Source organism: Salvelinus namaycush, chromosome 20 (genome assembly GCF_016432855.1).
Source record: "Salvelinus namaycush isolate Seneca chromosome 20, SaNama_1.0, whole genome shotgun sequence".
Taxonomy (NCBI): domain Eukaryota; kingdom Metazoa; phylum Chordata; class Actinopteri; order Salmoniformes; family Salmonidae; genus Salvelinus; species Salvelinus namaycush.
Window position 1 is genome coordinate 27292480 of NC_052326.1, and position 16682 is coordinate 27309161.

The 16682-nt window shown below is 42.1% G+C and overlaps 2 protein-coding genes and 1 long non-coding RNA gene across 3 annotated transcripts in view; 1 reads left to right on the plus strand and 2 right to left on the minus strand.

Annotated features, from left to right (window-relative positions):
* Positions 1–4409, plus strand: part of LOC120065175 (AMP deaminase 2-like) — a 65651-nt gene extending 61242 nt beyond the window's left edge. Inside the window, exons 17-18 of the mRNA XM_039015955.1 lie at positions 1–49; positions 223–4409. The exon at positions 1–49 is cut by the window's left edge and continues 62 nt beyond it. Coding sequence (XP_038871883.1) covers positions 1–49; positions 223–441 — 268 coding nt within the window. The 3' untranslated portion in view covers positions 442–4409. The remainder of the gene's footprint in view (positions 50–222) is intronic.
* A 299-nt stretch (positions 4410–4708) lies between these two features.
* LOC120065738 lies at positions 4709–5584 on the minus strand. The gene is made up of 3 exons (XR_005478697.1): positions 5497–5584; positions 5204–5336; positions 4709–5104 (listed from the first exon to the last, which is right to left on the minus strand). It is a non-coding gene; the product is annotated as an uncharacterized LOC120065738 (long non-coding RNA).
* Positions 5585–7531: 1947 nt separating this feature from the next.
* Positions 7532–15181, minus strand: LOC120064737 (epidermal growth factor receptor kinase substrate 8-like protein 3). The gene is made up of 16 exons (XM_039015354.1): positions 15088–15181; positions 14887–14957; positions 14678–14742; positions 14378–14536; positions 10725–10874; positions 10538–10614; positions 10310–10440; positions 9913–10094; positions 9678–9792; positions 9143–9216; positions 8955–9029; positions 8602–8747; positions 8295–8472; positions 8166–8197; positions 7968–8064; positions 7532–7816 (listed from the first exon to the last, which is right to left on the minus strand). Exons 1-16 carry the CDS (start codon positions 15159–15161, stop codon positions 7532–7534), a joined length of 1911 nt encoding a protein of 636 aa, XP_038871282.1. The 5' UTR covers positions 15162–15181.
* Between the last annotated feature and the right edge of the window lie 1501 nt (positions 15182–16682).

Here is a 16682-nt window from a genome sequence, read left to right on the forward strand (position 1 = left end):
GTGTGAGCTGGCCAGGAACAGCGTCCTCATGAGCGGCTTCTCCCACAAGGTATCCATCCGCTTCCTCCTATCTCATCTCTCTTTTTGCCCTCTTTGGTCTCTGAGCTTCCGTTTTTAATTTGTCTCTTATAATGGATTAATAATGGATTTAATTCAATTAAGTTGTGCATGGCAGCCATTTTGTGCCAAGTGCTCAGCTCTGACATTCTCTCTTGTCTCCAGGCAAAGAGCTACTGGCTGGGGCCCAAATACAGCAAGGAGGGCCCTGAGAGCAATGACATCCGTCGCACCAACGTCCCGGACATCCGCGTAGCATACCGCAGTGAGACCCTGCTGGAGGAGCTCAACCTCATCACCCACGCTGTGCGCACCAAGGAGCTGGACAACATCGACGAGGAGGACACCCTCTCCATGGCCCCCGTCGGGGCAGAAGGACACTAAATCAACAACCCCACCCCGACTTCTAACCCCCCCCTCGGCCCCTCCCTGCATGACACTGAGGGGGTGCAGTATGAGTGGACTCCAGCTTGTTGTTTAACCTCTACCTCTTACCCCCTTATCCCCCTCCCACTAAGGAATTGGACTGTGCACTCGTCTCTCAGCTCTCTTGTACTAAAGCCAAGGATACAATGCTCCCTGAGTGTCCCCATCTCTCTGTCGGTGATGGGGGTGGTCAGTATGGACTCAGTCATGTTCCAGTCCCCCCTTCTCCCTCAACCAAGGTTCCCTCTTCAACCCCTCTCCTGCCCCTATTTTTCCTCTCTACTTCTTGACTCCTCCCTATCTCTCTAATGCTCACTGTGAGATTTCAATCAGCATGGCCAAGGTTGGCAGGGGGAACATCCAGTGCTTGGATTATTTTCTAATACACATATGGGAGGAGAGAGACTAGCCTGAAGTCTTTTTTTTCACCTCATCTGTTCTTCGATCAGTTCCTGGATCACTTTCTCTGTCACTTTGATCTCCTGACCCTTCAAACCAAAACTTCTGCCCTTTTGCTTTGTCATGTGACCCTGCATGGGAAAAAGGGTCCCACAGTTCAGCCTGTGATTTGTTGGCATGTTTGTACCCATCACCTATATTACACACACTGCGCAGTTTAGCCGTCCTGAAAGCTGCTTATCTTCCATCACACAGTCATTCTGCCTGAAGCTCATCTACTTTAATATCTTCACAATGAAGTACGGAAGCAGATACAACTTAACAGAAATGTTATGAGGGCATTGTCCATGGGTCGCCTAACCTACACAACATGGACACACCTAAACAATGCATAGGTGAATGTTCCACACTACATTGTTCCAACACCCGTTGCACACTGATAGGAACAGTCACTTGTAACTTAGAGTTTCATGGAAACCGCGGTAACAAACTTCTAATGTATGGACGTACTGAGTTAAGAAAAATGGAGAAAGGACCAAATCTGTGTGGCTTAGAAGCAGAAGTCGTACACAATTCCAGTCTGTCTGCTGCTGGGTATCTGATGTCTTTCATCCGTCTCTGTGCTTCTGGCAGGTTGTAGTGATTTATTGGCTAAATGAGTTCTCTCGGCCGGTCTCCTGATCTGAGTCAGCTCTGAATGAAATAGGACATTCAGCAGCCATCAGGGCATGGAGCTGTGTACCTGACTGGTCTAGTGCAAACATTCCATTAAATTAACATTAAGATCAATGTTATTTTTATTTAACAAATCACGTTAGTTATAGAATATGCAGACAAAAAGAGTAGATTTATGCTATTCCATGATGTGTACAATATACTAAATATCTAAAAAGGATATAGATACATGTGTGTATATCTAAAGAAGAGGTACATGTGTGTGTATATCTAAAGAAAAGATATCAGTCTATGGTAGAGTGGACGCTTAGAGGTGTGTATGATAAGAGATGTTAAACCACGGCGTGTTTTCCAAGCACAAGTCAAGAAGAATGTCAGGGAGCCTCCCCTGTCCCCCTACAATTACCTCAACACTCACTGTGTGTGTGTGTGTCGCTCCCACACACCCCTTGGTCTTCTAAAGAGACCAGGACAGACCCCGGGGACTGACCTCTGGGCCCACTATGTTGGTTATTAGTTATTGCATGTAGTACCCTGTATGCACCAAACCAGACTTACCAGGTGAAGATCTTACCACTGCTAGCCTGTCACTTTCATGCCCTGCTGCAACGCCTCACTCCTCATCAACAACAACCACAACACCTGTCCTCTTCAAGCTTAAGCATTTTTGCTGTCCTAACATCAAGGAACGATACCAGGCTGCGTGCTGTATGTTAAAGTACTTTATCCTTTATCTACCCAGGCCTTCCAGTGAAGTGGAAGAAGCGTTTTTAGCAATGCTCTGCTTTGACTGCATTTCCACCGTGCATCTTATGTTGTGCATGCCTGCATGGACCACTGTGTGGCCACGGGAGTGTCTGGGAAGCTGTTTAAAGTGGTCTGTAATGTGAAAAAGCAACATATGACAATCCAAGGAAGCTGAACAACTGTCATGTATGAAGTATGTGTGCAGTCAATGATTGTTGTTAGTTTGAGTTCTGCAAAACAAACTCAAATCCAGCTCATCACTATGGCAACGCTCAAACCATGCAGAGACATAGTTGCTTGGTTGTTATCAGCATCAAATGAACTCACCCCCATCACAGTCATGGTTTTCCTGGTCACCAATACAGATGTGATCTGTACCATAGAGATCATATTCTATGTTCTGTAAATTCATCCCCATCTCACCCAATGAGCCTTCTCCTCATCGGACCTCTTCTGTGATTCAAACTGTGGGAGTTCTATTTGTACAGTCCTATTATTTGCCAAGACTGTTCCAGCGGAATTACTGGGCCCTAGTTGTAAATGTTCACCATGCATTGCATACCATTACCTACCAGCCCATTTTAAAAACCTAAGTGTGACAAAAGCCCGATATATACGAGTAAATGTTTGAGAAAGCAGATAATTTAGGACAAGCTGAACATGGGGATGGATTTAATATATAAAGTGTATTTTTTTAAAGGCTATGGAAATAAAAGGTTTATATAAACAGTATATCAATATCTAGATCACAAACGTGAAGTTTCGTTGCTGTAGATCATTTTAAACTGCCCTTGTTTAAGCAGAAAGATGTATTTTGTCATATTATTATTGGCCTTGTCTTTCACTAGATTTACAATTGGACTCAATATTTCCATGTATATTCTTTTATTATTTAGTATTTTAATAGTTTTTCTGGTGTTCTTGTTGATTGTGTTAGGGCTGTTGAAGTCTGTTAAGTATTCCATGTAGCTCTCTCTCAGTAGAGTATTGAGTGAGGTTGATCAAGTTAACTAGGGTAATTTGGAGGGGCCTTCAGCAATGGTAGGACCCAGAGCCATAATGGGTATCCTCTCTGACATTTAACTCAGCCAGAGCTGCCAATGTAATCTGGCTGTACATTCACACCTAAACATCCACTCAAACACTGTAATCCTTCCCACAGACATACAGCCATAGACTGGAACACTGTTAAAAAACAAGCAACCGTTTAGTACAACTTTTGATTTGATTCTTTGAAATCGTATTTTGCAGGGAATTAGAGGATGCATGTATGATTTGAAGGGTTTGTGTCTCATGTGGAGTAGGATGTGTGTAGTTACTTGATAAAGGATCAGACATCCATGTTTAGATCCAGGTGTGGCTCACTGAGGGACCCAACAACTTCGTTGACCTTACCTTTTCATGTCCATCCATTTCAGATTGTCCATCAGAGTTCACAGATCTATTCTTTCAGAACCTCACTAACTCCAGTTGTTGGTCTCCATCTGTACAATCAGTTTAGTTTCTTTGCTTGTTTATAAACTACAATGCTAGGGAACCTGTTGGTCCTACTGTAGGGTACCATAGACCATACTTTGTATCAAACTTCACTAAGGACTGCCATATGTATTTCTGTTCCAATCGAAAGAGCACACAAACAAAGTTGGAAGACATAAGTCAAATGCTGTTTGTTTTCTTGCCTTGTGTTCAGTAGTGCAAAGAGTATTGGGCAGTAGTGATATACAGTGTGTTGTCATCACAGAACACAAACCAATTAATCAGTCAATCATCACACTGCGAGTTTTGTTTTTTGTTCAATTGATTCTCATCGAAAAATCGCCTAGTATTCTTTTCACTTCATTATGTTTAATACAAAGAGTTTGTTGACTTGTGATTATTTTGTGCCTCCATTCATTCATTCTTTTAGACATGTGGATGTTTTTCCATTAAAGGTTCTCTGCACATGTGTTCTATTATTGACATGGTTTTCATTGTCTTTCATTTTTTTTGTCTATTGTAGTCACTATCATGACTTTAAATGAATGCCAATGTTTTACATTTACTCAAATTCTTCTGATATGGTACATGTGTAACGTCTGAAATAAAATAAAGCATGTTTAATAATCTAACGTGTTGTGTCCTACATCATTCATTCAGTTGTTGGCTGGTGTCATTCAGCTAATTTACTTAAGTCAAATAATACAAGTGATTTATGTGGATAGACAGATCCAACATTGAGATACATGATTAGTTTACAGAGATACAGACTGACTTACTTGATGATTTTATGTCATGTGATTTACATGTCCATACATATCACTACCAAAATAAAATATATATCAATTGATTACATTTCAGATACATCAACAAGATACATAAAGTATAACACTTAACATAAATTAATACATGTATAAATGGTGACTTGAATAAACTAATCAAGATCAATCATAGAATCAAGTGGCATCAACACTGGTTTGATACAATACATATGGTAAAAATATTTAAGTTAAAACAGTTGATACAGAATATATATAGAGAGAATCTGTCTTTAAGTATTGGATCTTATCAAATGCACAAATAGTATTTTTTACTAAATGTAACTAACACTAGAGCTTTGATGCGTCCGCCCTACATACTTCTAACACAACTCTGCTTACTTTGTGTTTTCAGTGGATATAATCAGTATTTTCTCTACTGCAGCGCGGAAATTTGTAGCTTGAAGCTCAAGGGTTGAAACTTCATGTCCCGACTTGTCTGTGACTCTCTGGTCATCTTGTCTTCTCCCGTCCTAAGGCTCTATGGGCCTTACCTCACTGGCAAGCTGGAGTGGAAAGGAAAAACAAATCAGTTTGTTACCTGTCATGTACAAGAATATAAATCAACAGTTGTACTGCTATTGATAGTGTGGTGTGGGACTTACAGCCATGGCAGACTTGATGTTCTGGAGCTGGAAGAAGACCCGCCCCCCCTCCTCAGGACACACAATCTTCAGCTCCTCTCTTGTCATCCCCAGGAGCATGGAGCCACTCAGCACACCCAGACAGCGCACCGTGCTGAGAGAGAGGGAGGAATGAACAAATCATGGAAAAGAGATACAATACTTATCCTGTAATTTTCTCATGCTCACTTTATAACTACTGTAGTCAATCACATGTATGCCTACAGAGATCAATAATCTATAGTTAATGTGATTGGTAGTTTGAGTGCTCTTACATTTTACTGAAGCCCTTGTACTCCAGCCAGGCCTTCACTTGGTCAGGCTTGGACCTCTTGGTTAGGGAGGGAGGACCACTGGTTTCCTAACGGGGGGAATAAAGTATTGATAATTACACACTAATACAGTGCACTAAACACATGGAGCTTGATTTAGACTTAGGAAATCTATTCCTTTTTTATGTGTTTTGATTGACGCACTTCTCAGTATTTGGTATTCAGACTTACACTATATATACAAACGTATGTGGACAACCCTTCAAATTAGTGGATTTGGGTATTTCAGCCACACCCATTGCTAACAGGTGTATAAAGCCGAGCATACAGCCATGCAATCTCCATAGACAAACATTGGCAGTAGAATGGCCTTACTGAAGAGCTCATTGACTTTCAATATGGCACCGTCATAGGATGCCACCTTTCCAACAAGTCAATTTATCACATTTCTTCCCTGCTAGTTGTGCCCCGGTCAACTGTAAGTGCTGTTAGTATGAAGTGGAAACGTCTAGGAGCATCAACGGCTCAGCCGCGAAGTGGTAGGCCACACAAGCTCACAGAACACGACCACCGAGTGCTGAAGCACGTAGTGCGTAAAAATTGTCTGTCCTACTTTGCAAAATTTCTTACCGAGTTCCAAACCGCCTCTGGAAGCAACATCAGCACAAGAACTGTTCGTCGGGAGCTTCATGAATTGGGTTTCCATGGCCCAGCAGCCGCACACAAGCAGAAGATCGCCATGCGCAATGCCAAGCGTTCGCTGGAGTGGTGTAAATCTCGCCGCCATTGGACTCTGGAGCAGTGGAAACGTGTTCTCTGGGGTGATGAATCACGTTTCACCATCTGGCAGTCTGATGGACAAATCTTGGTTTGGAAGATGCCAGGAAAACTCTACCTGCCCCAATGCATAGTGCCAACGGTAAAGTTTGGTGGAGGAGGAATAATGGTCTGGGGCTGTTTTTCATGGTTTTAGCTCCTTAGTTCCAATGAAGAGAAATCTTAACGCTACAGCATACAATGACATTCTAGACAATTGAGTGCTTCCAACTTTGTGGCAACAGTTTGGGCGAAGGCCCTTTCTTATTTCAGCATGACAATGCCCCCGTGCACAAAGAGAGGTCCATACAGAAATGGTTTGTCAAGATCAGTGTGGAAGAACTTGATTGGCCTGCACAGAGCCCTGACCTCAACCCCATCAAACACCTTTGATATGAATTGGATCGCAGACTGCGAGCCATGCCTAATCGCACAACATCAGTGCCCAACCTCACTAATGCTCTTGTGGTTGAATCGCAGCAAGTCCCTGCAGCAATGTTCCAACATCTAGTGGAAAGCCTTCCCAGAAGAGTGGAGGTTGTTATAGCAGCAGAGGGGGGACCAACTCCATATTAATGCCCATGATTTTAGTATGACTAGCAGGTGTCCACATACTTTTGGTCATGTAGAGTACCTACATGACCAAAACGAGCTTTTTGGGAGTAATAACCTGAGAAATGCCTGGGCATATAATTAAAACATTCTAGAGTGCATAAATCAACTAGGTAGGTTGAGCCAAATGTCATCCCCGTAAATTGTGTGAACATACAATTAAAATTGGGAATAACGGCAGAGCTATTTATAGCCTAATTCACTGTGGAAAATGGGCCGAAATACATGTCATGTTGACATGAATTATAGTTTGCTTACATATGACTGGCTTCACATTCGTCGCCAGCGATAAGGAAAAATCGTCTAAAACATTGGTAATTACAATCCCCTTCTCCAAACAGATAACTAATTTGCCTAACTCTTATCAATGTATACATTACAGTGCATGGAGAATGGCGTTATTTCTTTCTGAAATAGTAGATGTTTTTTCACTTGGAACTGACAGTTGCTTAACCGTATTCATGGTTCCTCGCGAGTAAAGGTGTTGGAATTATTAGGGAATTAAGTCAAGGTCAGAATAGGTGTATCTGTAGACACACCTCTGCCACCTCCATTTCTGCGATCACCTCCCCAAACTAATATCTGGCGGTCACATGCATTTCCTCATGCTTCAGATGAAGGTCAGAATACGCAGAGAGAAAGTGAATAAGGGAAAGGGAAAAGGAAATAAAGTTCCATTTACGCAGGCGTAACACGGGTCTGAGTTCCCCACATGGAGCATACACAACATAATAACACACAGCAGGCTTTCCAGTATAAAGTGTTGCTGAGTGTTGGGGTATCTTGCCTGCTTTTCCTGCTCCTTGTCCACTGACTCCAGTATGTTGTTGGGCACAAAGCCCTGCTCCCCTCTGTCGCTCCTTACTTTCCACCATTTCTTGGACATGTCCAGTAGCTGTGGAAGCACAGAGCACACACACGCTTCTGTCAAAACCTTCTCTTGGGCGGGCAGACAGACAGCAGACAGACAGACAGAAAGGCAGGCAGGCGGCATGCAGGCAGACTTCAAAGTGCTGTTGACATGTAGTGGTGTTGATGAGGCTCACCTGAACCACTTCTCCCTTGGAGATGCTCAGCTCTCTGTTGTTCCTTGCAGTGAAGTCATACATCACACGCATGTAACTGGGGTTTAGCTCATCTGGACTGAAAACACATACATAGAACTGTAGACACACACAGAACAACATGTATCCATAATGCTTCCATGGCTTTTAAATAGTTTATAATTGTTTCTTAATGCATACCGTGATGGTGGAGGCTTCCATTGGGCCGAACTCTACAGGGGAACATTTTGAAAGAACTTATCGAAAGAAACCTTATTGAAACTACCCAGCCTATAGAGAACTATAAGATGCAGCTCACTGGGTATTTACCTTTTCAGGGGTGGAGAATGGACTCTGACTCTGATTCTGACTCTGCTGCCTACTCTCAGGTTCTCTCTTCTCTGGCTCTCTCCCTGGGGGAGAGTGGGTCACCTCTGGGGGCTGCCAACCATCGTAGAACTCCAGAGTGTAGGTAGGGATGTCCTCGTCATCGTCGGGCCATTTTGTACTGGTAACCAATCAGGGACATAGGAACACATTGTCAAAATGTATGAAAGTACATTTGTATGCACGGAGCACCCCTGACTGACAGTAACTCCCCCAATTCCCTGATAGTCTACTAATCACTGATTCTCACCTGGGGATGTTCCAGGCGTCTCCCAGTGATTGCCACAGCTGGTCCTCCTCGGGGGTGGCTTCCTCACTCAGCAGACGGATACACTCAGGCTCCAGCAGGGGCGCCACGATGGTGGGGGGCAGCTCCTCAGGGCAGTGGGATACCACCTGGAGGAGGGAAGGAGTAGAGGAAGTGGTGGGAAACAAGCGCACAGAACTCATTGATGGGAAGTTATCATACACTGTCAATTATTTGCTCATATAATCAAATGGGACAGAAGGTAGGCTGGTTCAAAACATAACGTTGAAAAAGATGATCATGTGTGAAGCCCTTTGTTGAAAACAAAGATGGAGTAAGCAGTAGGAGTAACTTACAAATGCCAGGGTGGAGAAGAGGCAGTGGACGAATTCCGGAGCGTTGGGATTACTAATCTTTCCATTGAGCTCCCCCTATCACAGTGAACAGACCAAAGGTACTGGATTAAGCTCTCATATTAAATGAATAGCATTTATTAAATCATGAGTCGACAACAACAAAATAACAGAGATATTTGAATACACACCAGAAGGTTGAACCCGTATTTGATTTTGTGGAGACAGGTTTTAAACTCCTCTGCTGGTGGCATGCCATCAATGCCTCGGAAATGAAACAAATGGCATCAAAAAACTCAAACCTTAGACCATAGTTTTCCCAATGTCATCTTGCACCTGAATATGGGATATCCCAGGGGTTAAATAATGGGTACAAGTTTTGGTAACCTAACTAACCCTGACCCTAACCCTAGCTTCATGTCCACACCCCAGCTCAAGCCTTACCCTATCCATTACCCTGACCCTAACCCTAGCTTCATGTCCACACCCCAGCTCAACCCTTACCCTATCCATTACCCTGACCCTAACCCTAGCTTCATGTCCACACCCCAGCTCAACCCTTACCCTATCCATTACCCTGACCCTAACCACCATTACCCTAACACTTACTTTGGTTTATCATACCTTTATTCTACTTTTCTCTTTGGACACATACAGTAGCTCTGGCCCAATTTAACCACTGCTGTAGCCTTTTTTGGAATAAGGGGAAATACATTTCTAAATCACCTTTATCCTTGTTCTTCTTCTTTTTTTTCTTTTTTTTCATCTCGGCTTTGGCTGCTGTAGCAGCGACTTGGCCCATAAATATCTCAATATCATTGAAAATATGATTCAAGATGTCCTGTGGAAAAAACAAGAAAATGTTGTACAATATTCATATGCAACCCACTAAAAGTACCTTAAGCAATCGTCCACAGTACTGCTAACATGAATAATATATTGATAGAGGCAGAGTACTGACCACATTCCTATCAGTCTCTGCGTATGGGCGTGGATGAGAGACAGGGGTTGTCTCGGGCTTGTCCTCCATAAAGAGGGGTTGGACTGGGGTTTCCTTCCTGTGAGGAGGTGGCTCTTCTCTGGGCATGGGCGGTGTAGGTGTAGGTGTAGGTGTAAGTGTAGGTGTAGGTGTAGGAACTTCATCTATTGAACACACACATTGATAAATGTTTTCAAGATATTTGGCATCACCTTGACTAAAGCTATTCATCTGTCATTAACACTGGAAACAAACCCTTGACCAAATCGTTTCAGGGTTTCTTACAGTGATCTAAACAAGCTCACAACCGTAGTCCTCTTGATCAATGGTTTCCAATGACTACAGAGGTATTTTGGGTTGGAGCATGCCATTGACTTACCATAGTCCGGAGCGCTCCATTGAGCTGAGGGTTCTTCTGGAGGAGTCCATTCTCTCTGCTCAGGGGGTGGGCCAGTTTTCTGAAGATTCCTAACAATTTGATGGCCAGACATAACTTCTAGATTGCCCCTGCTAGAGAGGAGAAGAGGTTTACCCAGGGAAAATGAGCATATACTGTGATAACCTACAGTAAACCACCAATTTATACGCATTTGTAGACTGTTATTACCTGTTGTTGCTGTGATTGCTAACGTCATCTCTCTGGTGAGGAAGTGCTCTCTCTAGGTCCCGTTTTATGAAATCGGCCTGAAATTAATCACCAACATCCATTTAAAACCCTTTTGAAAGATGAGAGTAACATAATGATCATAATACAGGCTGGTGACAAGCTCAGGGATAAATAACAGTCTCCTCACCCTGAGGTCCTCACACTGGAACATGAAGACACTGGTGGTCCTCTTGCTGCGGTCCTTGACGGTTGCGGTCAGCAGGGAATTGTACACACAGCTGTCCATCACAGCCTTCAGCTCCACAATGCTGCTCAGAGGCAGGGACTCCAGCTCCTCCTAAACCCCACACAGGGAGAGGGGAGAGGGGGAGAGGGGAGGATGGGGAGAAGGGAGGAGGGGGAGATGATAAGAGAATAGTAGGTCATGAATCAGAACTGATAGAGATTTTTAAGCCATCTGTACATTTGAAAAGGCAAAGAGAAATGTAAAACGACAAACAGAAACCATAGCTATTACTGCCTGTATGTTGTGTACAGCCTGTATATTGTGTTGTGTACAGTATGTATATTGTGTTGTGTACAGTATGTATATTGTGTTGTGTGCAGCCTGTATGTTGTGTACAACCTGTATGTTGTGTTGTGTACAGTATGTATATTGTGTTGTGTGCAGCCTGTATGTTGTGTACAACCTGTATGTTGTGTTGTGTACAGTATGTATATTGTGTTGTGTGCAGCCTGTATGTTGTGTTGTGTACAGTATGTATATTGTGTTGTGTGCAGCCTGTATGTTGTGTACAACCTGTATGTTGTGTTGTGTACAGTATGTATATTGTGTTGTGTACAACCTGTATGTTGTGTTGTGTACAGTATGTATATTGTGTTGTGTGCAGCCTGTATGTTGTGTACAACCTGTATGTTGTGTTGTGTACAGTATGTATGTTGTGTACAGTATGTATTTTGTGTTGGGTACAGTATGTATGTTTTCTTGTGTATAGTATGTATGTTGTGTTGTGTTCAGTATGTATGTTTTCTTGTGTATAGTATGTATGTTGTGTTGTGTACAGTATGTATGTTGTGTACAGTATGTATTTTGTGTTGTGTACAGTATGTATTTTGTGTTGTGCACAGTATGTATCTTGTGTTCTGTACAGTATGTACACTACCGTTCAAAAGTTTGAGATCACTTAGAAATGTCCTTGTTTTTGAAAGAAAAGCACATTTTTTGTCCATTAAAATAACATCAAATTGATCAGATATACAGTGTAGACATTGTTAATGTTGTAAATGACTATTGCAGCTGGAAACGGCAGATTCTTAATGGAATATCTACATAGGCGTACAGAGGCCCATTATCAGCAACCATCACTCCTGTGTTCCAATGGCACGTTGTGTTAGCTAATCCAAGTTTATAATTTTAAAAGGATAATTGATCATTAGGAAACCCTTTTGCAATTACATTAGCACAACTGAAAACTGTTGTTTTGATTAAAGAAGCAATAATACTGGCCTTCTTAAGACTCGTTGAGTATCTGGAGCATCATCATTCGTGGGTTCGATTACAGGCTCAAAATGGCCAGAAACAAAGAACTTTCTTCTGAAACTCATCAGTCTATTCTTGTTCTGAAAAATTAAGGCTATTCCATGCAAGAAATTGCCAAGAAACTGAAGATCAATGTTTAACCATCTAGCGTTCAGCGAAATAACAACACAATGTCAAATACAGGTAGCCTAGTCAAATAATAAACAGCCAATCACATTAACCGTTACTCTCTCGCGGGAAACCTTCACTGTTGCGCAGACATTTAAAAATTAAACATGACAATTTGAAAAATAAGCCAGTTTTCTGAGCGAGAATAAAGACAACTTTCGAGTAGTGAGACATGTATAAAAGCAACAGATACCATTAATAAGAAGGGGCTAGAAGTGTCTTATATGGTGAGTAACTGAGTGGCTAGGACAGGCAAGCCCCATACTATTGTGGAGGACTTAATTCTTCCTGCTGCCTGGGATATGGCTGGGACAATGCTGGGGGAAAAGGCCAAAAAAACTATACAGACAATGCCTTCATCAAACAACACTGTTTCACGGAGCATCTGTTACACGGCAGGAGATGTTTCGAAACAATTACTGCTTCGCATACAAGCCAGTGAACTATATGCGTTACAGCTGGATGAGTCAACAGACATGGCGGGCCTGGCACAGCTCCTGGTATATGTCCATTGCTTTTATGGGGGGTCAATTAAGGAAGACATCCTCTTCTGCAAATCACTGGAAACCAGGACAACATGATAGGATATTTTTAAAGTACTGGACAGCTTTGTGACATCAAATGGACTTTGGTGGTGAAGATGTGTTGGTATCTGTACTGATGGCGCAAAAGCCATGACAGGAAGACATAGTGGAGTAGTAACGCGCGTGCAAGCAGTTGCCCCCGACGCCACTTGGGTACACTGTAGCATCCACCTAGAGGCTCTTGCTGCCAAGGGAATGCGTGACAGCGTGAAAGACGTTTTGGACACTACAGTGAAAATGGTTAACTTTGTTTAAGCAAGCCCCTGAACTTTTGTGTATTTTCTGCATTATACAATGATATGGGCAGCGACCATGTAACACTTTTACAACATACAGAAGTGCGCTAGTTATCAAGGGGCAAACTATTGACACGTTTTTTTAATAGAGAGACGAGCTTAAAGTTGTATTTACTGACCATAATTTTCACTTGTCTGACCGCTTGCATGATGACGAGTTTCTCACACGACTGGCCTATCTGGGTGATGTTTTTCGCCTGAATGATCTGAGTCTAGGATTACAGGGACTCTCTGCAACTATATTCAATGTGCGGGACAAAATTGAGGCTATGATTAAGAAGTTGGAGCTCTTCTCTGTCTGCATTAACGAGGACAACACACAGGTCTTTCGATCATTGTATGATTTTTTTGTGTGCAGATGAACTCAAGCTTACGGACAATGTCAAATGTGATATAGTGAAGCACCTGAGTGAGCTGGGTGCGCAATTACGCAGGTACTTTACCGAAACGGACGACACAAACATCTGGCTTCGTTATCCCTTTCACGCCCTGCCTCCAGTCCACTTACCAATATCTGAACAAGAGAGCCTCATCGAAATTGCAACAAGCGGTTCTGTAAAAATGTAATTTAATCAGAAGCCACTGCCAGATTTCTGGATAGGGCTGCGCTCAGAGTTTTTTGCCTTTGCAAATCGCGCTGTAAGGACACTGATGCCCTTTGCAACCACGTACCTATGTGAGAGTGGATTCTCGGCCCTTGCTAGCATGAAAACTAAATACAGGCACAGACTGTGTGTGGAAAATGATTTAAGACTGAGACTCTCTCCAATACAACCCAACATTGCAGAGTTATGTGCATCCTTTCAAGCACACCCTTCTCATTAACCTGTGGTGAGTTATTCACAATTTTCGTGGAACAAATAAGGTTTTATATGTAAGATGGCTAAATAAAGAGCAAAATCATTGATTATTATACTATTATTATTAGTGCCCTGGTCCTATAAGAGCTCTTTGTCACTTCCCACGAGCCGGGTTATGACAAAAACTCACACTCATTCTTATGTTAAATAAATGTATTGTATAGTGTGTGTGTGTGGCAGGCTTACAATGATGGCAAAAAAACAACATTTGATAGTTCGCTGACCATGGTGCTAGAGGGGGTACGCAGCTGGAGTTGAATGTTTGAAGGGGTATGAGACTATAAGAAGTTTGGGAACTACTGCTCTAGAACACTTAATATCTGCTAGTGAACTATGGATATAGCTTTGCCCACCCAATGTTTTAGTGTCAAGTGTAAAGTGTATGCACCAACCTTGGTCTCGATGTCTGTTAGCAGCAGGTTCCCATCCCGCACCTCCAGGACCATGTCCTGCCCCCACACCCTACCCATCCCATCCAGTATATTCAGCCTCTCAACACAGTCATTCACATCACGCACCTCCTCACCATCCAGGTCACAGGTAAACAGATGCTGGAGAACAGACACAGGGTTTATACATGCATATGATATCACAGAAATAGCTGAGTATCTATTGTGATCAAAGGCAGACCATTATCATGGCCAGATGATTAGCATAGTAAAATCATCATATTGGATAAACCAAAACAATACCTCTACTCTATGATGGAATTTGTCCATAATCTTGGTGATAGAGTCTGCATACTCCTTCCTCTGCACTGATGGGATACATGGAATGATTAACCCGTTATGCATGGTTGCTTTTCACAAAACAATCTATAATAAACAATGCTTTAGGTAACCAGTTTCAACTGCTCAAGGTCAATAGTCAATGTTAATGGTCATGTTTTCTCTTTACTTACTATATATTGACTTGGCACTTGGTCTGGACAGATTTGATATCTGTGATGACCGATCGTCCACTGAATAGCCACTGCCAGAAGAAAATTGAGAGAAAAGCATGATATAGATTCAATTTCAGAGACAGAATATACAAGAGTTAAGAAGAGAAAGAAACATAAACGGGTTATAGCCACAATGCAAGCACACAAGAGAACACCTACTAGGACTGGATGGACTGGACAGATCCTGCATAACTGCTAGAGTCAGAGCCATAGGGATTGTTAGTCCTGTACATCCTTAAACACCTTGGTCACACAACTGTAACACAAGGAGACATCGATACAGTAAAGACACATGAACACTCCAGCACAACCTCAACCACAAGAGCGTAATACAACTACTGCTGCAATTGCAACTGGTACTTAATTTCACATTATTGGCTAGTGATAGAGTAACATAAAACCCTCACCTGTGATTGTTGTTATTGTCATGACTATATTCATTTGATTTTATACAGGATGTGCTATGAATGAGTAACATCAGACTCCAGAGCTGAGCTGAACCATGAGGACAAACCTTTAGTCGTCACACCTCATAAACCCTAGTGTTAATCATTCATTATGTTATTACAGGCAGTACAGCGGACTGTATGTATAGCCTAAAGACCATGTTTAGACATTTACAGTATATTAGTTATGTACTATTGCAATTTTTCCCAAAGGAAACAACAACTTGAAACCAGAAACCTCAAAGCTCTGTGAACTTCTGTGATACCTTAATTTATATGATTGAGATGTGCAAACACACATGAACAGTGCAAACAACAAATGTTAATGACATTTTCCATCCACCCTATTAGTTGAAACGAAAGCAACACAAGCGGCTGAAAATGTTGATATTGTTTGAAGTAAAGTCAAACATTGATCCGTTAAGCATTAATAAATGACAAAAGATGGTTTATCCTGGTTTATTATGGGTTAGCTATGGATTTGACACCTAGCAACACATCATATTTTTATCATCAAATCCCAACCCTAATTAGGGCTAGCTATGTACATAGTTTCAAGATAAGTCAGCTTACAGCAGGTAAAGGGGGCCTATATGCTGTATAAATAAGCATTTGAGATACTCATACACTAACTCAGCTATATTAAAAAATGGTTTAAATCAACACTGGACTCATTACCTGATCAAACTCTCACCAGGAAAAACACTGAAAAAAAACACAGGACAACCTATGGTTTATAGATGTTACAGGTACCTTACCTGTTGTATCCGGCAATGTATTTTCTGTGTTATTTGTTGTGGATAAATGTATTTGTCTCTTCTACTTCAAAGCCGATACCACTCATATTTCAGGCCTGGGTTTTTATTGCGGAACAAATACCTCCAAGATTTAGTTCCACATAAAAGACAAGGGCAAAGTCCAGAGTCAAGAGCACATTGATCCAATAGAGGGACAGCACTCAATAAGGTGTTACTGTTGAGACAAATTCCTTATGGGAGAAGATGACAGAAATGTAGACGTTTATACTCAGCTCCAGGGCAGTGGTTGTGGGTGTGCCTGGTATTCATGACGGCATCCCCACAGAGCAAAGGTCTCTGTCAGGGAGGGATCCTTGACTAGCCCATACAGACTCCTGTAAATCACTCCTGTTGTCAACCAGTTGTGAGTATGATAGCAGTTACCAGACTATTTTAGAGTCAGTTGGGACCAAAATGGAGATATGAAATCTGGTTCAAAGTTTATACATCTTCTAAACATACACCGTGTGGCACACTATAAGCTTTGGCTTATCACTAACCACAGTACCCC

Bases quoted from the DNA above. Each gene is read 5' to 3' on its own strand.
- LOC120064737 (XM_039015354.1), bottom strand. From the start codon at position 15,161: ATGTACAGGACTAACAATCCCTATGGCTCTGACTCTAGCAGTTATGCA. The intron at 10,615-10,724 runs GTGAGGAGACTG...GATTAATTTCAG, and splicing joins TCCAGTGTGAGGACCTCAGG to GCCGATTTCATAAAACGGGA. The intron at 8,065-8,165 runs GTATGCATTAAG...ATGTGTTTTCAG, and splicing joins TGGAAGCCTCCACCATCACG to TCCAGATGAGCTAAACCCCA.